Source organism: Astatotilapia calliptera, chromosome 3, assembly GCF_900246225.1.
Source record: "Astatotilapia calliptera chromosome 3, fAstCal1.2, whole genome shotgun sequence".
NCBI lineage: Eukaryota > Metazoa > Chordata > Actinopteri > Cichliformes > Cichlidae > Astatotilapia > Astatotilapia calliptera.
In genome coordinates, this window is record NC_039304.1 from 43,807,293 (window position 1) to 43,831,474 (window position 24,182).

Here is a 24,182-nt window from a genome sequence, read left to right on the forward strand (position 1 = left end):
GTTACAGCCGGCTGTCCTCACAGCTGTAACACCCACCTGTTGTAACAACAAACCCAGGGTGGGTGTGTTGGTGGGTGGATGTTATACCTTCAGCCTCATCATGGTGTTATTTCTGTACATCAGCTGATTCTGGTCATTTTTAAAAGAGTTCAACAAACTGTTTCCAGCTTTGCTGCATCTGAAACAGACTGAAGCAGGTCAGCCCTGTCTACTCTGACCTCACTTAGTCAGCTGACGTCTGCAGAATGAAGAAGCTGATGTTTAAATGAGGTTTTCCCTGAATATGTCCTGATAGCATTGATGTGACTCACCTCTCATCACCTCTCTGCTTAAAGCACCTGACCAAGGCCTGAAGTTCAAGCTGTTTTACATTTTTCACATTCATACTGATCATAAACAGGCGTGTTCATCACAGCAGAATAATCTCTGATTCTGGATTAGACATCAGGGATTATTTGTCTTTGGTCACTTTGTTTATCAGGCCTCTCGACATTAATATGGTCATTACTTACACCTTCATTCTTGCTGCACTGGTACCATCCAATGGAGGCTCTGCCCTTTCTTCACCCGTTGCCATGGTGACCCATAGGCAAGTCTCCATGTGTGTCCCAGTATCAGACCCTCACTGTGAAACTCTTTATAATACGCCTCACAGCTGATCCCTTGTAATTAACAGGAGTATGTGCTATTTACCTGCAGACACTCACAGGTAGCACACCTGTAGCACACCTGTAGAGTCAGTCAGGTGTTACAGGTAACACAGAAATACTGATATTGTCAGTAGTGTGTGTTTTTATGGTAACTGTAGAACAAAGTAAACGTCTCCGTGTTACATGTCAGTATGCTTGTCAGGGCTGTGAACAGGGGCTCCTTTCCTGCAACATACTTCCTGTTTGATCAGGAAATATTCAGTATTATTATAATATATTATATATTATTCAATAATCTATAATGTAATATCCAAATTAGAGTGAGTTATGTTTGTCAATATTGTGTTAGTAACATATTAATGTCGGTCCAGCATCAGCACTAATATGATTAACTAAAACTGATTTGGCTGCAGTTTTTAATAAATCTGGTTTTCAGCCCTGAAAAATGATAAAGATGGAAAATCATTTTAGAAAGTGACAATCAGGGCCCACCTCTGTGACCTGAAGCTGTAAGCATTCATGTTGGAGGTCACACTGTTGTTACAGTATTAGTTATTTATGATATTATTGCAGTGTTAGTGATTTAATATCTGAAGTCTCTGTGCTTCAATGATGAGCATCAGCAACAAACATACAGGATCACTGGACTCATTTTTTCTGTTGGCTGTGAAGAATTTTGGAAAAACTTTATTGCTCTGCAAACATCTGACCCTGAAACACCAGCAGTGCACCAGCTGACCTCAGATCAGATCTGTACACAGATTATGTTTGAATTCATTTACTATTTATTACAGCAGCAAGTCTGCAGCCGAGAGAATAAAAGCCTTTAAACATGTAATGAATGATCTAATTATAACCCCTCAAACTATTCTAATCATAGATCGGTCTGTGGCCTCCGTGCTGTCCTTCAAACACATGAAACTTTATTAACACAGCAGCTGTTTCCTCTCGCACTCACTCTGCTGCTTTATCTGCCTCACATTCACTCTGCGCTCTGTAATACTGCTGCTATATGAGTTTAATTATATGCTGTATTGTGTTGATGCTCTCATTTTGTGTTGTAATTTAATTCTGTTCGTTTTATATTTATTTGTATTATTTTATTTACACTTTATTGTGTTGCTATTTCCAGCATATCAGGTTGCAGTTTTTAAATAAAGTTTTATAAATAAGAAAACTTTATAAATAGAGTTTGCTGTGACTTTTGGCTAACAGTACTATATTAGTATTAATGCAGGTGTGATTGGATGATGCTCACCAGCTGTGACGACCAGCCTCCTCTGACACCACACCTAAGCTGCTACTCCACCCCTCCCATTCTGCAGAGCCACAAACCACACCCCACCACGAACAGATGACCATAGAGTGTGACGTTGTTAAGGAGTGTTGCCATGGTCACCAGTGGACTGCTGCCCCCTTTTGGAACTTTGCTTTAAACTCCCCCCGTGTGTCTGATTTAAGGTATCGTCTGTGACACATTTGTACTGCCGGTGTCACAGTAGGGTCTTTCATGCACACTCAGCAGCTATGTTTATGTTTATTAGCACTTGTAGGAGCAGAGCTATAGATGCAGACTTCATGTTGTCCAGAAGATGATTAGACGTCAGTGATCCAGAACTGAATGTGGCAATCCATCCTCCCCTGAATATTCAGAAATTTCTTCTTTCTAGAATGTAAGAATAAAAGTTATTTTAATTGATCAATACTTTATTTCCATTCTCCCCAATTCTTCTTGGTTTGGTTCCATACTCCCTCTGTTCTGTGTCCAGTCAGTGTCTGTGTCTTCCCTGGTACCACATCTGTTCCCTCTGTTGCAGTGCCTACTTGTGAGTCTGTGTCCATGATGCACTGGGTGTTTCTTCTTCAGTCACCTTTCTCACTCACTATGTGTTAACAGACCTCTCTGCATTGAATCATATCTGTTATTAACCTCTGTCTCTCTTCCACAGCATGTCTTTATCCTGTCTTCCTTCTCTCACCCCAACCAATCACAGCAGATGGCCCCGCCCCTCCCTGAGCCTGGTTCTGCTGGAGGTTTCTTCCTGTTAAAAGGGAGTTTTTCCTTCCCACTGTCGCCAAAGTGCTGCTCATAGGGGGTCATATGATTGTTGGGTTTTTCTCTGTATGTATTATTGTAGGGTCGACCGTACAATATGAAGCACCCTGAGGCAAATATTGTTGTGATTTGGAGCTATATAAATAAAATTCAATTGAATTTATTGAATTGTAATATTTATAATATTATTTGTGTGGTTATTATGTTAGAGCTGATGGGGAGTATGAGTTGTTATAAACAGAGCTAAACATTTGCTGCACATTACTAGTGCAAACAAAAGACCACGTAATATTCTTAGTGACTTCCTTCTGTAAATAAAAAAGAGACAAAATATTAAAATACGAATGCTCCAGTGAACACAGTAGGAGTTTAGCTGAGGAAACAGGTTTGATGCATCATTATCATAAACCACCCTGTTGGCAAGTCTGATGGAAATCTTTTTCCCTATAACTTTTTTACAACTTCACTTAAGTTAACCACGTGCCTTCAGCAGGATGACCAGTGGGATAAAGGAGAACAGCTGGTACACTGGAGTGACCCAATGAGCCTGGGTTTGTGTTTCCTCCTAGAATCACACTGAGTCTCTTTTGCTGGAAAGGAAATGTGTGCTGACTCTCAGAGCACAAGCTCTGGTCAGAGTTATAATCTGACACATAAAGACTTTTAGAGTTGATGTTTAATGACTTTAATGAGTTCAAGGGTCATCACGTGACTGTTAGTGCAGCTCAGTTATCACACTTCCTTAAGACGGCGCCTGGAATTGAAGAGTATAAGAGCTAACACACTTAAAAACCTTGAAGTGTGTGAGTTACATGCTTATCCTCTCTGGTCAGTCTCATAGCTGGATGAATAATTTCACTTTCTCTCATTTCCACCATCCAAAGGTAAACCTAATCTCAAGTCATTTTAATGTGAATGGGTGTTGCTATTAAACAGCTCTCATAATAGCTGAGCTAGTAGAAATATGTTGTGTTATTTTGTTGAGTCTTATTGTTATGTTCAGGTGGAATCTCTAAAATAGTTTTTGAACATTACAAAACCAAACGAGGAGTTGTCAAATCATTAAACCATTACAGATTTTCTCTTTTTGATCTCTTTAGTGGTTTAGTTTGTGAATTAATTCTTTTTTGTCTTATTGCTCATCTAATTCTGCAGCACTTCCTCAGATGTTTCTTTGGGGTTCAGATTTCTTGGATTTAAAAATTCTACTTTGCTTCCACTGCAGTTAGACTCCTGTTTATGTCACATTTTAGTAACGTTTTTACAAGATGCAAACCTCTGTAGCTGTGGAGGTACCTGAGACCTTTTATGATCCAGCCTGCTGAGTACTTTGACGTGGAGGTGGTGACCCTACAACTGTTTTACATGTGCGTGAAACTACTTGAGTTTGGGGTGTCAAAATTTTCATCAAAACACAAGTACGGGCTGATACTGGCTTTGTAAAAAGATGACAAATAGCAATACTGGCCTGTGTTTAGCTCGGTTTTGTATCTGTGTGAATTTGCATGGTTGCATTTTTGTTTTCAAGATTTAACTATTTAAAACGCCTCATAAAATGAAAACTAATTTGTTTCCATGAGGATGAATAAATAACAGCAAAAGCTGTTAACTGAAATAGCCCAGGTTTTCAGTCCATCTTCAAAAGGTAAATTCAGTGTGATTTGATCACATGACTCTTGTGACAATGGATTCTTTCTTGTTCCTGCTTTAAGTGGTTGTTTAAAAACAAAAAAAATTCCACCTGATTAAATTTCAACACATCTTCACTGGCAGTGAACTTTTTGTTTTTAGTGAAGCATGTTTTGAATCCGTTTCCTGATCAGCATCCAGGAACAGATTTACAGCTTATAAAAGATCATAAACATGTTACAGTAAGAGGTCTTTGCACAGTCTTTCAGTGTGTTAAACATCATCATTCATGTGATACTGAATAAGGATGTTTGCTGAAGAAAGTCTAATTTTAATTGAAATATTTAAACTGCAAAGAAACTTCAAAATTCTACTTAGAGTCTCCAATCACGTTTCTCATTTTTTCAGTCCTTCAGTCTCAGCGTTCAATGTTCAGAGATCAATAATCTTTTTACTGAACCATAAAATAATTCAACTTTGTGCTAATAACATAATCAAAAAGCACAGAGAGCAATTACATTAAACATAACACAATAAGAGTACCATGATCATGACCTTTGTGCTGCAGGAGGTCAGCTGATTCTCATTATTCGTTACGAGGAGAGAAACAAGCACCATTATGCTGTGTTTTGGTTTAGAGTAATGTCCTGTAGTTTGACCTGCTTGTCTTGTGTTGGTTTAATGTGGTTACATTTTCTATTATTTAGCCATAAAAGAAAATTCATTAATTCATGTATTTATAATCGATTAACTTTACATGACATGATGAAGTCACCTTTGTGTCCAAGGCTGGACTGGGACAAAAAATCAGCCCGGGCATTTTGACTAGAGACCGGCCCACCAGGATAAAGATTGAAAATGTGACGTCATTCAGGGGTAAAACCGCAAAGGATTCTGGGAACTCGTGGCAAGAGGTACTAGCGCACGCAGGCGTTCAATTGAACTCAATTACACAGCGATAAAAAGAAACCCAAAAAATGTCAAGAAGCTGTTGTATTATTAACTGCAATAGCCGGTCGCATGACAGCCACAGGAAGCCGACGGGTAAAGAGATCGTCTTTTTTTTTTTAATCGGATTACGTCGTTGAAGAGAAATTTTTTTAAGCCATGTTTCCGAAGTAAGAGCCGACGGATGGTCTGGATATACCAAATATAACGTCCCAGAACACTCCAGCTCACAGGTTAGTCTGCTCCAAGCATTCCCACAAAGGTCAGAGTTTTGTAGTATTAATACGTCATTTTTCTTAACATAATTGGTGATATAGGTTACAAGCAAGTCTGGCGCTGAACAGAAATTGTCGCGCTATGCTCCTTTATTTATTGTGCATAAATAGTGAATTGTCCTGACACAATATTGCGCTTTGCTTCTGTTATTACCATGGTACACTGACAAAAACATATACTTTTATTCACAGGATAAAACAGTTGTTTTGTATCACTAATTGTCCAGTACGATTACAACATACAATATTATTGTCACTGCTACATTTCTGTGATGCTACCAGAGATTATTTCCACTACTAATTAATTACCGTTGAGCTCAAAGGTCCTATTAATAAACGGTTAACGAATGTGTATTTATGACGACGATTTGTGAGACTGGTAAACTTTGTTCGTACGATGGTCTTTCGTTCTACACGGTGCATTTCAAGGTCCTGCACCCATCCGTCGGTAAACTGTACCTGGGCTTGTTGCAGTGACCTGAAGTTACTAAACTTCATGAGTGTATGCACTCACTCCAAGAACCGTATAATTATAAATCTGAGCGTGGTGAAAGTTGGCAGCACGCTAACGTCTTTTGTCCCTCTGTGTGCTCGTAAGGGTCGGACCCTTTCACTCCTTTGATTTTTTCCTCGTATCTTTTCTTTGTCTTTTCGTCGAGTCTGTCTTTGTACGGACCGGCATTGTTCTCCTTTTGTTTTGTACATTCCTTTTTTGTGAAAAAACAAGAAGGTATTGGAACCGGAGAATGAACGTTTTGCGGTGCTGCAAATGCTTGCATTTGATGCGGTACTTGGATTGTTTTGCCACGAGTTCCCGGCATGCAATGCGCGAAAATCACGTGATTGCTAAACAAGGGGGAGGGTGCATCCGGCCTCCTCGGCTGTAATTGGTCCAGCCCAGAGTCGATCATGACCAATTGGCCAATCCAACACCTTTCATTATTTATACCCTTCCTAAAAAAAAAAAAAATACATCGGCCCATAAAAACAAAAAATCGCCAGCGGCCCACCAGGCAAATGCCCGGTATGCCCGATGGCCAGTCCAGCTATGTTTGTGTCCTGTGGGTGGGGTAGTTCAACTTTGTTTCTCATGTTTCACTGTGAAGATTCCTCAGAAGGGGAATGAGCAGCATATCGTAAAGGTGAAGGTAAAACGACGGTGTGACTGAACGTGGAGCTGAATTCACCTGGTGAGTCATTTCTCTTCATCAGTCTCTAAACTGTTAAAAACATATTTGGTGTTATTTCATTTGATGAGATTCAAGAAAACATTCGTTTATTGAGGGAATTGCAAAAAACCATTCAGGGTGCAATGAGATTAAAATTGTCTTTCAGAATCAGAATCAGAATACTTTATTGATCCCTGGGGGAAATTATTTTTTGTTACAGTGCTCCATTTTAAACCAACATTAAGACAAGACAGACAATACGCTAACTAAGAATGCGCACTATTTTCTCGTACAAAGAGAATTTTCTTTATCTATTCTAATAAAGATGGCATTAGTAACACTCTTGGAGTTTAAAATAACCTGTCCACAAGTGTTGTGCTGACTGAGTGTGTTGCTGTGTCTGTGTGAAGGTGTGGGCTCTGCTATGGATCAGTGTGAGGACAGAGAGGAGGGAGCCCCTCCCTCTAAAAGCACTCTGTGTGGGGAACATGAGAGCCAGACCAAAGCTCAGAGGTGAGATGACCATCTCTAACTGTCCATGACTCTTCTCCATGTCACAGCTCAGCACTCACACTAAGCAGCCAAATTACAGCAGCACCACAGGTGGCCTGTACAGTGGAATGCCATGTTAACTTCAGGCCAGATTAAAAATAAAATGTTGCAGAAATATTTTGCTCGCTTTCCTTCTCTTTTGTGGAGTGTCTTTTGACTGATGTTGTGTTTCTGATAACTTTTATAATCTTAATTCACATTGGCTGCAAAGGTTATGCTTTAGTTCTGTTGTGATTCAGCAGCAATACTACCAAATTATATTTCGTACACAGACTTCCGATCTTTCCATTTTCTATATACGGACACGAATTCTTCAGAAAAGTAACAATCAGCTTCTTATCTGTTCCCAAATGCTGTATGTAAATAACATATAATGAGTCCAACAACAAGCCCCAAATCCTGCAGAGAGCAACTTGAGACTATTAAACACATAGAAAAGAAAGCAGGCTCTGGCTTCTTCCTTCACTATTTAACAGTTCAAGTTGTTGTGGTGACATCTTTGGTAATCTTCATATTAAACACTTCAAAGGCCTATATTTCTTGTTTTGAAGGGGAGAGGGGAATTGCAGGCCAGCTGACAGTTCCATATTAGTAAGCTACTGTGTCACACAAAATAAAAAAAAAAAACAATAATGCAGCATTTCCAAATATAAAAAAAAATGTCTCTTTGAAGGCTTTCAGTCATCCAGGTAATCGTAGGCTAAGTAGCTTGGAAAGAAAAAAGTGTCCGGACTTTTTTAAGGGCTTAAATCTGGGACTCTCCACCATTTGACCTTAGAACTGAAGAAGCTTCTCGGATGAGAGGTGAGACGTCTTCAAGTAACTTAAAGAAGTCCAGACGCTTTTCTTTCCAAGCTTCTTAGACTAAAAGAATGTCTGTTATTTTGATGTTATTTTCTTTATTATTTTAACAGCTCTGTGTCCGTTAAGCAGCTCCTAATGAAGTTTGAACAAAAGTATGCAGAGCAGTCAAAGTCTGTGAAGAGGTAAGGTTTTCAGATAGTTACAGCTTTAGTGTCATTATGACTTTATTTAGTGAACACAACGCTGGGATAAACATTCTTGAGGTTCACTAACCTCAGTGTCAATATAGTAGGTATGTCTGTCGTTTTTATTAACATTAAGAACATTTTAATTATTACATTGAAGTGAATAATTTAATTACCCAACAAAAAGCAAAAATGACGACTAAAAAAATAAACAAGAATTTGAAATTCTAACCAACAGACGGACAGATTCATGACATAAGCAAAATATTTATTTCAATATAAAAGAAAAGATTTTTGATAAAACAAAATAAAGCTCAGAAAGTTATTTTTTGCCTTCCAACATTTATATTAGAAATAGTTTTGACCCAGAACTTTTTATTATGACTCTATTTAGTTTAGTCTTGTAGAGAGTATCCATTGATTATACTAAAATATCCTAAAGAAGTCTCACTATATGGTTTTTGTCCTTTTCATATGTTAAAAACCTTGAATTCAACAGTGTTAATTATTAAATTCTTGGGCAGTTCTATCAGGAATCATCAGAAACCAGGATCGTCTGACACAAACAGTTTTTCCATTAAGAGTGACCGATCCATAAATGAGCCCATTTACTTTAATGTTGAACACTTAAAGGCAGATCAAAGGTAAGATAAAAGTACTCAATGAAATCCATTTCTTAAAAATGGCACTGTTGTGCATATGGATGTTACCCTTACTAAAACCTAATAAAACAAGCAAAGTTGAGTTTAAATGAGGTGAAATGATGCTGTTAGCAATGATCATGTTTCATGCTGTTAGGATCCAGCAGCAGGGACCAGACTCTGCTGAACTGAGCTCTGTTCCCATGGAGAGTTATGAGTCAATGTATGAACCTACTTACGCTGGACACCAATTAAAAGCAGATTGGTAAGATTATAAGACTCAGGCAAATGCATTCATTTACCAAATGAATACACTTACTGTTACTGTACAATTGCATTACAACAGTCTCACTGACAATACACCTCACAACAATCCCTAGGATTACAGCTTCATGTTTTTAATTTAAAGTGTAACTTCAAGAGAATGAATATTGTGAGTCCAATGGTGCTGTTTTCTTCTAGGTCTGCTAATTATTCTCACTTATTTACATCAGACCATTTTGCTAAGGCAGACTGTAGCACCTTTTTTTTTTTGTATCTACTCTTTGGTCTAACATCCTAATATCAAAGTTTGGCTACATCACAAGGAATCATTTTAATACTGGAAAGTAAAATTCTACTAAGATTTTGAGCTTTGTTTAACTCATAATTTTGGTTTTATCTTGTCATAGAAAATGTTAGGGAGATAAGTTTCAAATGAAACACTCTTTTATTTCTACAAGGATTTATCAACAGGCAGAGAACTCTCCCGAAGCCAGCTTTACACCTTTGAAGAGTGACCACTCTGTGCATCAACCCACTTATTGTGGACACGACCCAGCTTATCACAGGTAAACATTTAAAGGGGTTATAATATTGTACTATTGAGAAGTCATATGGCAAGATGCCGGAAATGGCTCTGAACCCTCGTCGATAATATAATGACAATTAAACTTTGAAACAACTCCTACTACTATACCACTCAACCCTGGTGAGGATTCTAACCAAACTGGAAAGATTTAAAATAAATCTGGGAAGAAAAATGGCACCCAGTCAAAAAGAACGAAGTGTGCAGTTGCTCCTGTCAACTGTTGCTATCGGAGAAGCTAAGCCCGCTAGTCTTGATAGCCAAGAAGGTCAGAAAATAGATAAAACAATGGCCTGTTTGCTGAGATTGCGAAGATCAGGGTGACACTGTACGGTGTTGCAGCTGATGTCAAATCCAACACAACAGAACTCCAGAACTCTGAAGCTGCAATACAAACGAGTCTGACAGAGGCTGAAAGTCGTATCTCCGACTTGGCTAACGATAACGGCAAGCTATTTAAAAAAGTAGAGCAACTTTGGACCTGGATTGATAAATTGATTGATCACGTAAACAATATCATGTTGCCAACTAACCCTGGCAGAGGGTTGTTGGCACCATGCCCCTCCCCTGTTTTAAATGCACCTTAAACAGCATGCATCAACACCACATATCAGTGGGTGGAGTAAGGTTTGGGGTCTTCACAACCATGTTCTCTGTTCACCATCTGGGGCGGGGGCTGGGAGGAGGAGGTGGCCATCTGGGACTGTCTGGGGGCAGTCTGCTCATCTCCACCCAAGAGTAAAGTGAACCATCTCCTGGGTCTGGGGGCAGATTGCCCCTTCAAGGGTGCTGGTGCCTGGACCCAGTGTTGTGAGAAACCATCCTACTCTAACAATATTCCTACCCGTATTATAATTTGCCGGTGACTTGTGACTAAACCTAACCCTACCCTCTAACTATAACCCTAACCATAACCATAACTGTAAGAAACATAACCTGGGTGAGAGGAAAAGAAGTTAATTTGGGTTTGGTGTTGTGTGCATGCGCTGCATCTGCGCCGAAACATTGGGTAGGATCTTTTTTGAGGTAGGATGGATTCCCAGAACACCGGGAGTATAGAGTTCATTGGGGAGTGTGAGCATGTGTACTCCCACCCTCATGCACACATATTCGAATAATCATGCATCACCGAACATGGAAACACATAGAAATGTACATGTTTGCGTCTGTGTGTGTGCCTGTTTGTCTATATCTATGTGTCAGCTCTTAAATTCCTCTTCTCTCAAAATTACCATTCAATGCTAAGATTTTAGAAAAGGTTGTGGCTAAGCAGCTTAAGCTGTTCAAGATAAATTCCAATCTGGCTTTCGTAGAGCTCACTATACTGAAACTGCAGCTGAGACTGAAGAAGTCACCTGGATGAGTGACAAAATGTTTCTCCCACTGAAAACGCTACGTCCAGATGAACAGAATCAACCTTTTGGGATTTACTTAACTGGACGATTGATGATTTTTTTTAATGCCTCACTGAGTTTTGTTTTTTGTTGAAATATCTATTTCTTTAAATGTTTAAAAATAGTTTTAAAAAACTAATAAAAAAACTTACTATTGAACTAATGATTTATAAAGAAATGATCTTTACGAGAATTCATGACAACAGAATTACTTCTCTGTACATCTTTCATTTGCAGAATTAACCAGGACACATCAGATCAATCTGAGCACAAAAATCACCTGGACTCCGTGTTTATGGTGTGTAAAAAGAAACACACAACTGCTACACTAAATCAAGAATCATATAGTAAACAGGCATAGCACTAAAAGTGTGGCACAGTGGTAGATTCATAGTTCAGTGGTAGTGGTAGTTCATGTTCAACATAAAGTTTATATCTCTCTATTCCAGCTCCTTGAGAAAAAAATTGTCACATTTATGAAAAATGAGCTAAAGGAGTTCAGGAGATTTCTGAGTCAGAGCCTGGATGATGATGAGACAGTGATGTATGAGGATAAAGAGAAGAGAAGCAGCAGGGAAGCATTTCTGAAGATCACACTTCACTTTCTGGGGAGAATGAATGAGGAGGAGCTGGCTCACCGTCTTCAAAGCAGTAAGACTTTTTGTTTTATTTTGTATCCTTAAAGTCTATATTTACAATAGGATTTTATAAATGAAAGAAAAAAAACCCTCAAATTCTTTCACTCACAAATATTTGGATATCAAGATTGCTATCACGTGGGAATGAAGCAGACAGGTGTATCTCAAACAGCTATGTCTGTTTTGGTTTATTAAATTAAACATTTACATTGTAAATATACACATATAAATATATGCATACATCATTGCTCTTCATGCAGGAACTCATGCTGAAGTTGGCAAACGTAAACTAAAATCCAAGTTGAAAAAGAAGTTCCAGTGTGTGTTTGAGGGGATCGCTAAAGCAGGAAACCCAACCCTTCTGAATCAGATCTACACAGAGGGAGGGACTGCAGAGGTCAATGATGAACATGAGGTCAGACAGATTGAAACAGCAAATAGGAAACCACACAGACCCGAAACAACAATCAGACAAGAAGACATCTTTAAAGCCTCACCTGGAATGGATGAACCAATCAGAACAGTGCTGACAAAGGGAGTGGCTGGCATTGGGAAAACAGTCTTAACACAGAAATACACCCTGGACTGGGCTGAAGACAAAGCCAACCAGGACATCCAGTTCATATTTCCATTCACTTTCAGAGAGCTGAATGTGCTGAAAGAGGAAAAGTTCAGCTTGGTGGGACTTGTTCATCACTTCTTTACTGAAACCAAAGAAGCAGGAATCTGCAGCTTTGAAGACTTCCAGGTTGTGTTCATCTTTGATGGTCTGGATGAGTGTCGACTTCCTCTGGACTTCCACAAAACTACAATCCTGACTGACCCTAGAAAGTCCACCTCAGTGGATGTGCTGCTGATAAACCTCATCAGGGGGAAACTGCTTCCCTCTGCTCGCCTCTGGATAACCACACGACCTGCAGCAGCCAATCAGATCCCTCCTGACTGTGTTGACATGGTGACAGAGGTCAGAGGGTTCACTGACCCACAGAAGGAGGAGTACTTCAGGAAGAGATTCACAGATAAGAAACAGGCCAGCAGGATCATCTCCCACATCAAGACATCACGAAGCCTCCACATCATGTGCCACATCCCAGTCTTCTGCTGGATCACTGCTACAGTTCTGGAGGATGTGCTGGAAACCAGAGAGGGACGACGGATGCCCAAGACCCTGACTGAGATGTACATCCACTTCCTGGTGGTTCAAACAAAAACGGCAATTGTCAAATATGATGGAAAACGTGAAACACATCCAATCTGGATTAAGAAGAGCAGGAAGATGATGGAGTCTCTGGGAAAACTGGCTTTTGATCAGCTGCAGAAAGGAAACCTGATCTTCTATGAATCAGACCTGACAGAGTGTGGCATCGATATCAGAGCAGCCTCAGTGTACTCAGGAGTGTTCACACAGATCTTTAAAGAGGAGAGAGGACTGAACCAGGACAAGGTGTTCTGCTTCATCCATCTGAGTGTTCAGGAGTTTCTGGCTGCTCTTCATGTCCATCTGACCTTCATCAACTCTGGACTCAATCTGCTGGAAGATCAACAAGCAAATTTCAACAATCTCGCTGTATTTAAAGACATACCTAAGCTGAAACATCTTTACCAGAGTGCTGTGGATAAGGCCTTAGAGAGTCCAAATGGACACCTGGACTTGTTTCTCCGCTTCCTCCTGGGTTTTTCAGTGGAGACCAATCAGACTCTCCTACAAGGCCTTCTGACACAGACAGGAAGTAACCCATCAACCAGACATAAAACTGTTGAATTTATCACCAAGAAGATCGGAGGAAATCTGTCTGCAGAGAAAAGCATCAATCTGTTCCACTGTCTGATTGAACTGAATGATCATTCTTTAATGAAGGACATCCAAAACTCTCTGGTTTTAGGACGTCTGTCCACAGATAAACTGTCTCCTGCTCAGTGGTCAGCTCTGGTCTTCATCTTACTGTCATCAGAAAAAGATCTGGATGTGTTTGACCTGAAGAAATACTCTGCATCAGAGGAGGCTCTTCTGAGGCTGCTGCCAGTGGTGAAAGCCACAAACAAAGCTCTGTGAGTCAATTAATAATGTTATTTTTTAGGAAAAAAAATCCTTAATTTACTAGTAAATGGATATTGAAACTAATGGATTGTCTTGCAGGCTGTGTGACTGTAATTTGACAGAGAACAGTTGTGAAGCTCTGTCCTCAGTTCTCAGCTCTCAGTCATCTAGGCTGAGAGAACTGGACCTGAGTAACAACAACCTAAAGGATTCTGGGGTGATGCTGTTGGCTGCTGGAGTAAAGAGTCCACACTGCAGGGTGGAATCTCTCAGGTCAGGGTACAGCTATCGTTTCAACAAAAAAGAAAAGCAACTATTAATTCAGCTTAACTTTGAGTTTTTTTACACCAGAGCCTCTTTTGAGGTCACTAGTGCAAGTTTGACATGACAGTCTTTTCTTCACCAAGATGCTGCATTATGTTTGCTGCATATTTGTAGTTTACATATTAATGCTGTATGAATTTCAAAGGTTTTCTACTCTCGACTGGAGTCTTCTGACTGGAGCCCACTGAAGTCATTTTTCATTGTTATTGCAAAATAAGATTAGATGGTGTGCTTTGTTATTCTACTATACTCGCCTTTGTCAGTGCGCCCCAGGGTGGCTGTGGCTACAATGTAGCTGCCATCACCAGTGTGTGAATGTGTGTGTGAATGGGTGGATGACTGGATGTGTAAAGAGCTTTGGGGTCATTAGGGACTAGAAAAGCGCTATATAAATACAGGCCATTTACCATTTATAAATACCAGTTAGAAGATGGACAGTAGCCATAAATTGCTATAGAAGGCCAATTGCATGCCCGTTGTAGCCTCAGTTTGAAGTCTCTTTTTGCTGATACTTTTTTTTGTATCAGCAAAAGTGGTGGAATAGTTTCTGAAATCATGGCCTATTTAAAGGCCTGTATTAAAAATTTCTGTCTTTTCATGTTGTAATTAATGGTTATTTGAATGTCTGTTGTTGTTACCAGCTTAAATGACTGGTTACTAGCCAGCCTGTTGTGACCTCTCTGTGCTCAGTTGTCTGTTAAACTATGTTTGTCTGAACAACAGCTAAAACCCTTTACTATATCGAACAACTGCGTGTGTGTGTGTGTGTGTGTGCACAGGCTATCAGGTTGTCTAATCACAGAGGAAGGTTGTGCTTCTCTAGCTTCAGCACTGAGCTCAAACCCCTCCTATTTGAGAGAGCTGGATCTGCGTAATAATAGCCTGCAGGACTCAGGAGTGAATTTGCTGCTTGCAGGATTGGAGGATCCATATTGGAGGCTTGATATTCTCAGGTACCCCCTTCTATTTTACCTTTAACCAGAAAATCCCTTCAAATTATAATCATGGACATAAAATTTCAAGTGCATAAAAACAACAAGGCCAGATAAGTCTGTTTCATTCATGATAAATAAACATTTGTGTTTCATACTGTAGAGTGGACAGTGGTGGAGAGTGGAAGGTAACTCTTGGTCTAAGGAAATGTAAGTGGCACATGCTATATCTCCAGTATTTTCTCAAAGTTTTTGGATTAGATCTTCTGGGTGTTCTGGAAAATAAATGGTAGTCAGAATATTTGACTTGTGCAACTGATTTTATTTGCTGTCAAGAAAACAGAAGTTTAATAGATTAAGGTTTAATTAATAGGTTTGACAGTGGATCTGATCTATAACTAAGGTATCAATTAACATCTTCAAATGTTTTCTGTAAACCTTTAATTAGCTACTCTGCTCATAGATCTATGTATGCTAAAGTCATCAGTTACACAAAACAATAAACAGTTTCTTCATTTTCTTCTCTTTCCTCCACCAGTTGCTTGTGAGCTAACATTGGACCTGAACACCACACACAAAAACCTGAAACTGTTTAACAACAACAGGAGGATGGAAGTACTGAAGCAGCAGCAGCCTTATCCTGATCACCCAGAGAGATTTGATATGTTTTGCCAAGTGCTGTGTAAAAATGGCCTGGCTGGTCGTTGTTACTGGGAAGTTGAGTGGGAAGGAAATGTTAACATAGCAGTGACTCACAGAGGGATCCCAAGGAAAGGCAGGGCTTCCAGGTTTGGAGGGAATGATCAGTCCTGGAGTTTGACTTGCTCTGATGACGGTTACTCTGTCTGGCACAATGATAAAGAAACATCCATCTCCTCCTCCTCTATCTCTAACAGAGTAGCAGTGTATGTGGACTGTCCTGCTGGGACTCTGTCCTTCTACAGAGTCTCTTCCGACACTCTGATCCACCTCCACACCTTCTCCATCAAATTTGCCCAACTTCTCTATCCTGGGTTTACAGTCTGGGATGGTTCAGTCACTCTTTGTTCAGTGACAGAATCAGACTGCTGACTGAAAATCAAAGTTTTTAAAATCAGGCACACCAATAAAGGGGTTTCTAGGGGTTCATATGATTAGGTTTGTTCTACACATTGTCAAGGAAAGCTAGAAGCTCATTTACCTCACAGTAGTCAACACAGAACTGTATAGACCCATCTTTCTTCACCACAAGAACTACGGGGCGAGGATTAGGTGTGACTATTCCATCCAAATCCCCTGGGTGAGCAGGGTAATGAGAGCGCAGTGGTTCCTGTAGAAAAACTCAATGATTTCAAACAAACTGTGCTGTTGTATCTGATAAGGATGATTGATTTTGCAGCAAAAGAATAACTCTTCTTTATACTTCTGCAATGCAGTCCTCAGGAGATGGAAGGTTGTAGTTTTAATGTTTGCGGTTTCCTGCGATTCACACAGATGTGGAGATGGAGGAGGGGTCTGTAATAAAAATGCTGGAGGGGGAGAATCAGGGAATCCCACAATGCAATGGGTCGTGTCTGCAAAAAGAAGTCCATACATCCTCATTTTATTTTTTAATTTTTTAAAATGCTTTTATCTCTCTCTGTTATCTAAGTCCAGCTTCCAATCACAACCACATTCAAATCCTCATGCAAAGCTCTTCACAATAAAAACGGATACTTGTAAAAATGATCCATGCAAAATGTAAATGCTGGTTTAAACTTATGAACAATGTTCCCTCTAATTTTTCATGTGTGTGAGCGAACTCACAGACTCCCTGAGCAGACCCTTGGACCACGGTGAGCGACATTAGATGTGTACACTGTGGTGACGACAGCATCGCATCCATCAAAGTTACATGGTTTATAAAAAGAGCCAAATCAAAGCATTTACACTTCTGTTGGAATACCTTCAATTAAGAGCTTTAGCCCACTTACAGTGAAAATTACAAAAATCTTTTTTTAATGACCTGTGCACTATGTCAATGCTATTGGAAATATGAATATGTAACTTTAACTATGGCAAAACATCAACTGCCAACCAAATCAAGCCTATTATAAACTCCAATTTTGAAACTTAATATTGTTATTATAAAGCTCTGACTTTTTTATGATGAATATGAAGCTCCTTGAGGCGACTTTTGTTGTGATTTGGCGCTATATAAATAAAATTGAATTGAATTGAATTGAATTGAATGAGTATGAGCCAGTTTGTGAAGCTCCTGGTCCTCCTGTCCTACTGCGGTCTGGGAGACAGTCCTACTGTCCTGTAACTCTTTGTCTGCAAAATACAGTATATAATGACACAATTATTTGCATTTCTAATACTCATAAACTAGTGACAGTATTTAATGATCAATATCCATAAATGAAAACTCAATAAATGACACTAGATGAGTAGTAAACTTATTCAGAGCTTAAATTTCACCTTATTTTTCCCGTCTGTCCATCTCACGTCTCCAGTGGATTTACACGTCGCCCAGGTTGATGGCCTCATCTGCTTGCAGCTTTGACTTTATGCGCATCAGCTGGTCCAAATGGTCCACCTCAAGACGATTCTGGATGCTGTTTTGATACGATTCATTAAACTAAAGCCTCTTTGGCAATCTGCACTGGATGCTTGAAATGTAGAACAAATATCCACAAGCTGTGAGATGTGTTTTAGCTCTTCACATTTTAGCGTTGCAGCCACCATATCTGAGAATGTGCTGATTGACCCATGTTTAAGTTTGTGCCTCATTATGTACTTGAAATCAGAATTATTCACTGTTTATGACCTCCACTGAATGTGGAGAGTGGAGAATGGCCTCGTACTTCTTTGCCAGCATGGCAATGTCTCCTGCTCCATACTCAAAGCTGATGTCTGAGTTCAATGCCTCAATGTCAAATGCAGACCACTCCTTTAATTCATCCTCTGGAAAACGAGCATCCAAGTGATCACAAAGCTTACGAATAACACGAGTAATCTCATCAGCAGATGAGGCCCTCATCGCCTCTTTGACACGGTCACTCCACTTAACACCCTTTTCTCTGTCAAGTATTGGGAACGCAACTTCTCAATCTTTGCTCTTGCCAAGCAGTGCCCTTCCATCACAGTCAGGTTGCATCTTTGAAAAGAAAGACACAGGTGTGCCAGCTCACCCAAAACATCTCCCAGAGAGGTGAGAGCAACCTTGAAGTTTGAAACGGTTAGCTTTTTGTAATTTGCCACTGGGTCTCTGTTATCACTGGATTCTCTCTTGCAGTATTCTTCCAGCACAGTGTAGTTCCTCAGCATTCACAGCTTGGTGCCGCGACAGCCATCGCACTTCACTCAGAGGCCTGAATGACAGTGCATCCTCATCAAGAACCTTTGCTAGTGTGGGGATGAAGAAAAGTATTTTACCAGCACAATATAATCTGCAGTGTGATCATTGCTTTAACAATGTAACAGATAGCTTTAAGATGGCCTTAAGATGTTTATGCATACTGTTATCATATTAACCTTGTGTTCCAGATGCAGTTATAACTATTTTATACACATTGCATATCTGTGCTTATTTTGAGCTGATGTTCGGTTCATTAAGGGTCTTAAGCTTCACTGGCGTGACTGTCCAGGTGATACATGCTGAGGGAAACTAGAACATGGAAGGAATTGCAATACATGCTTATTTATTTATATACATTTATTCAATTTATATTACATCTATAGTTTTAGTAAATTGTTGACAGTGGCCTCTGTTTGACTGTGAGCGTCAGTAGGTGAGAGGTGACACAGAGGGCCACGTAAGGTCGTGACATATCATGTTTGCTTGTAATTGTGGGCTTGCAGAAGTGCTCGCTCACTGCAAAACATTGTCTGCAGTCTTGAAGAAGCGCTAATCAGAAAGCTTGACAGGAAACATCTGCTATGAAGACGAAGACAATGTTCTTTTCAAACTGTGTTAAAAGTCATTGTGGTTTTGCTCTGACCTATGTATGAAATGGACCTGACGTTTAGGGGGCGTCATTAAATTTAAGCCCTGATGGTATAAAATATCTGTTTATGCTTTGATTAAGTCGGAGATCAGCCCTGTCTGCGAACGGAGCTGGTCTTCCCACGCGTGTATTTCATTAGAATCAATTGTTTGACCAAGCTCTTCTGGACCAGGTTGTTTGTACTCTCCTTCCTCAATGTTTGAACCTTAACACTAGGTCTTCCAATTTTCCCCTCTTTACGGTGGATCTAGAGAAAGTGGAGCAAACTGTTCTAAGAAGAGTTTCCACATCACGCATCAAAGGTACATCTTTCCACGCATCATCAATGCCCAAGTCCTCTCTATGGGCTACACAGTGTTGTTCAGTTAAGTGTGGTATTTTCTAAAGCTGCAACTCTGTTGTGCTTTCCTAGCATTACTGAGGCACCATCGGAGGTCAGCATCACCATTCTCTGCATTTCTAGTTCATGTTTGGTGTAAAACTGAGTTATTGCCTGCACAATAGCCGTGCATGCTGTCAGCTGGATGATGCCACCAAACACAGTTTTATGGTTGGCGTTATTTTCCTCCCTGTATTTAATATACAGGACTAGCATTTTGTGCACTGTTATGTCTGTGCTCTCATCTATGATCAGGGTGTGCCGAGGTGCATTTTTAACTTCACACATTGTCTCATTCTGCACTATTTCATTAATTGAATTCACAAACTCAAAACTCAGCTTTCTGGTATACTCACATACTTTGCCATGTGATCGTGAATTTGTTGAACCGACAGCATAGAAGAATTAATTTTGATGGCTACTAGTATATTGTCGATGAGAACTTTAACTTCTTCGGGGTTAAGTCTGTGAAGGTTCTCAGTCATCCAGGTCATCGTAGTCAAAGGAGCTTGCAAAGAAAAGCGTCTGGACTTCTTTAAGTTACTTGAAGACGTTTCACCTCTCATCAGAGAAGCTTCTTCAGTTCTAAGGTCAAATGGTGGAGAGTCCCAGATATAAACCTAGTGGGAGTTTCCCCCCACAGAGGGACAAAAGGACCCCTGATGATCCTCTAATCGCCTGAGCCAAGGTGTGAAACTGGGTGTGGGTCCCAATCAGCCAGAGTTTCGGGTGAGTTCATTGTGAAACCTGGCCCCACCTTATCATGCGAATTCCTGAGGTCAGATGGCCCAGGATGTGAGTGGGCGTTAAGGCGTCTGGGAAGGATCTCAAAACTGGATTATAGATGGCAGAGAGTTGGTGTCGTAAACCCCGCCTCTGTTCAAAGATGGTCGCTCACAGTGGACATAGATGCTTCTTTCACTCCTCTTTCAAACCATCTGTCCTCTCTGTCCAAAATGTGAACATTGGCATCCTCAAAGAGTGACCTTTGACCTTAAGATGCAGATGGACTGCTGAGTCTTGTCCTGTGGAGGTGGCTCTTCTATGTTGTGCCATGCGCTTGTGAAGTGGCTGTTTGGTCTCTCCAATGTAGAGGTCTGAGCATTCCTCGCTGCACTGTACAGCATACACCACATTGTTAAGTTTGTGTTTTGGCGTTTTGTCTTTCGGGTGAACCAGTTTCTGTCTGAGCGTGTTGCTGGGTCTGAAGTACACTGGGATGTCATGCTTGGAGAAAACTCTCCTGAGTTTCTCTGATACACCGGCTACATAGGGGATGACAATGTTGTTGCGTCTGTCCTTCTTATCCTCCCTCGCTGGTGTCTGATCTTCTTTTCTGTGCCTCTTTGCTGACTTTAAGAACGCCCATTTAGGATACCCGCACGTTTTGAGTGCTTCCTTTACGTGTGTTAGTTGCCGATTTTTTGTCCCAGTCCAGCCCTGCCCGTGACCTTTGACCCTCTGCCTGTGTAAACCGTGTGTTTCTCCAACAAACAGGGAGCTGAGTGCATGCAGGCTAACGTGCTGATCCCAACACACGTTTTTCCATAAATCTGAAGCTTCAAATCAAAGAAAAACAGTGTGTAGTTGGAGCTGGACACACTGATGTGTGAATGTGTTTAGAAGCTTCAGAGCTGTGATGTTCAGTCGTGATGAACTCTGATGGATTTAGATGATCAGTATCTGCAGTTGGTGATTATCTGATATTCATCGTATTTTACAGCCATATCTGTAAATTCAAACAGTCTTTGAATCCACTTCATGAGGAGATGATGGTTCGTTTGTTTTTTTGATGTTGTCAGTGCTGACATCAGCTCAATCATAAAACTGTGGACTCCTTCATGATCATCTGATCGACCCATGATCCTCACGTTCTCCTCCTGCAGGAGTTAACTTGGATTATTAACTCCTCACTGAGGTTGTGTGAGGCAGGAGTCCAACATGCATCAGCACTGCCAAAATGATCATCATAGTGCACAGGTCATTAAAAACAAACAAAGAGTTTTATTCTTTTTATCCAATCAAACATTTAGAAAACATTTTAAAAAAATCATTGAAAAACAAAAGCAAAAAATATTACACACACACACACACACACACAGTTTCTCTTACAGGAAGCAGGTTTGAGTGAAACTCTGAGGTTGTTAATCCTCAGATGAAGGAAACTCAGCTTTTGGTCCCAGTAAGAAGGATAACTTGAACAGGGTCAGTTACCATGGCAACAGATGACACACATCCAGAAAGCCATGACTCCTGATCTTTAGTACAAACATGTAAAGAGTGTGAAGGAGAGCATGTAGGAGGAAAAAGGAATGAACAACGATGGTCTGTGGACGATCAGCAGCAGCTCAAACTGAGACCAGCAGAGGGCGCTGTCGGCTCATCTCAGGCTCAGGGGTGCAGCGGGTCCACACCAATCAGAGACTGTGGATTGGCAGTCAGAGGACCTCTGTGCTAAAGAGCCTGCAGCCTCCATCAGTGTGAGAGTGTGTTAGAGTGCAGCACGGTGCACACAGTGTCTGTGTGCAAGTCTGAAACCTGCACAGGTGACAACAGGAAACTCAGAGTTACTGAACCTGCTTCCTGAGCAGATGTTACTGTGTGCACAGGTGACAGCTAACAGCTGTATTTTAAACAGACTAAAGCACAGGCAGCATGAAGAAGAGGAGCAGAGGAAGGATGAAGGTCCATCAGGCCCAGGGTGTCCTCAGCTTCCTGTTCAGAGACAAACATGATGTCAGCTCCTCACAGCAGCCCGTCTGATCTTAATGACCTTACAGTACCATAAGTAAAATGTGTTCACAGTAGATCACACACTCACAGATAAAAACCACAAACTGCTCCTCAATAAAAGCAGAAGTATCAATAAAATAATAATATGCAACCATGAATTAATAGAAAGCTTGTCTGTACAGAAATGCCTTCAGCTGCTTTTTAAAGACACTCAGTGGATTCAGCGTAAACACAGCGGAGGAGACGACCTTGGTGCCGCTGCCTGAAAAGCACAATCCACTGGTGTTTTGAACCGAGTACGTGGGACCAACAGTGACCTCTGACCTGAAGGCCTAAGTGCTCAGGATGAAGCGTGAGGTTTAAACAGGTCAGAGATGTACTGGGGAGCTTCACCGTGAAGAGCTCTAAAAGTTCTGACTAAAAGTTTAACATTTACTGGCAACCAATGAAGAGAAGCCAAAACTGGAGTAATGTTTGAGCAGCTTTCTGTATAATCTGAAGGCAGTCCAAGGCTGACTCAGGGATCCAGGGCAGAATCAGGGACAGGTCCAAGGAAATCTACATACAAAGAAACAGGCGATTAGGATCAGTAACGAGAAAGGCCAAGAGAATACGAGAGTAGAAAAGAGCCGGGGCAGCTGACGCAAGTAGTACTGATCCAACAAACACAAACACTGAGCCGATGCTCTAAGTAGTGGCTGGAGGAGTCAGGTTAATGAGCAGCAGGCAGGTTATCAAACACAGGTGTGTCAGCGTAGAGAATGGACCTCAATCATGTGTCACGCAAACAAAGAAAAGAAGTCAGTGTTGATCAGTCTGCTCCTGCAGCAGCAGCAAGACCTCTCTGCATCATATCTGTTATTAACCTCTGTCTCTCTTCCACAGCATGTCTTTATCCTGTCTTCCTTCTCTCCCACCAACCAATCACAGCAGATGGCCCCGCCCCTCCCTGAGCCTGGTTCTGCTTTCTTCCTGTTAAAAGGGAGTTTTTCCTTCCCACTGTCGCCAAAGTGCTGCTCATAGGGGGTCATATGATTGTTGGGTTTTTCTCTGTACGTATTATTCTAGGGTCCACATTACAGTATGAAGCACCATGAGCTGATTGTTGTTGTGTTTTATTGTATAAATAAAATTGAATTGAAAACTTTACATTTGTGTGTAAATGTCACCTGCTCTCAGTGATGAATACACAACACCTGGATCAGCTGACTGCTCTGTAACACACACAAAAAGACAACAAAGGAGTAAGAAGCATCATACGTGTCCCGCAGTCATGTGTAGGTTCAAAGTGCCAGAGGCAGCTCACACACATGAAGCTTAACTTCTCACTCACTGCATGTAAATTCAAAGAGGTGAAGTTTCCTGCAGTGAAACAGATCAACCCTCTTTTCTCTTCTTCCACATCAGTTACTAAGGAAGTGATTAACTCAGAGCTCTGTGGTCTTTCCCCACAGCAACCTGACACCAGAGCAGAAATCACCTTCAGCCTCTCAGACTCTTGAACCCCTCCCACCCCAGATGTGAACTGTTTGTGACACCACCCTGACATAAGCTCCATCAGAACAGTTTCTTTCTCCCAGTCGTCGTAACCCTCAAGTCTCTCATCGATCCTCATTCTGTGATATTAAATCTGTTAAACTGTGACTCGCCTCTTGCCAACAGTCCACTTTCTCATACCGACCCCCTTCAGGTCTTGGCTCAGCTGCTGGACTCCCATCCAGATGTTTGTGTTCTATGTACAGTGTCTTGAAAAAGTATTTATACCCCTTCATCCTGTAAAGTGTGGTGTGAATCTGTGTTCAGCCCCATTAATCTGACTACATTTTGTATTTCCTACCTTCTTCCTTAATCTGCTCTGTTTTTCTCTCCGCTGTGCTGCACATTTATTGTTATGAAAAAAAACCTGATCTAACAAAATTAACAAAATTCATTTTCTTCATTGGTACCTGCAGTGAGAATCCTCACGTCAGAGTAGACAACATGTGTATCAGCTTGATGTGTATCTGGAAAATGCAAA

The 24,182-nt window shown here is 40.7% G+C and overlaps 1 protein-coding gene across 1 annotated transcript; it reads left to right on the forward strand.

The window, feature by feature from the left end:
* Positions 1 to 7,151: 7,151 nt before the first annotated feature.
* On the forward strand, positions 7,152 to 16,153 carry LOC113019595 (protein NLRC3-like). The gene is made up of 10 exons (XM_026163367.1): positions 7,152 to 7,204; positions 8,793 to 8,912; positions 9,632 to 9,739; positions 11,388 to 11,448; positions 11,600 to 11,801; positions 12,049 to 13,837; positions 13,926 to 14,099; positions 14,930 to 15,103; positions 15,246 to 15,292; positions 15,621 to 16,153. Exons 1-10 carry the CDS (start codon positions 7,152 to 7,154, stop codon positions 16,151 to 16,153), a joined length of 3,261 nt encoding a protein of 1,086 aa, XP_026019152.1.
* The last annotated feature ends 8,029 nt before the right edge of the window (positions 16,154 to 24,182 follow it).

Bases quoted from the DNA above. Each gene is read 5' to 3' on its own strand.
- LOC113019595 (XM_026163367.1), top strand. From the start codon at position 7,152: ATGGATCAGTGTGAGGACAGAGAGGAGGGAGCCCCTCCCTCTAAAAGC. The intron at 11,802-12,048 runs GTAAGACTTTTT...CTCTTCATGCAG, and splicing joins GGCTCACCGTCTTCAAAGCA to GAACTCATGCTGAAGTTGGC. The intron at 14,100-14,929 runs GTCAGGGTACAG...GTGTGTGCACAG, and splicing joins TGCAGGGTGGAATCTCTCAG to GCTATCAGGTTGTCTAATCA.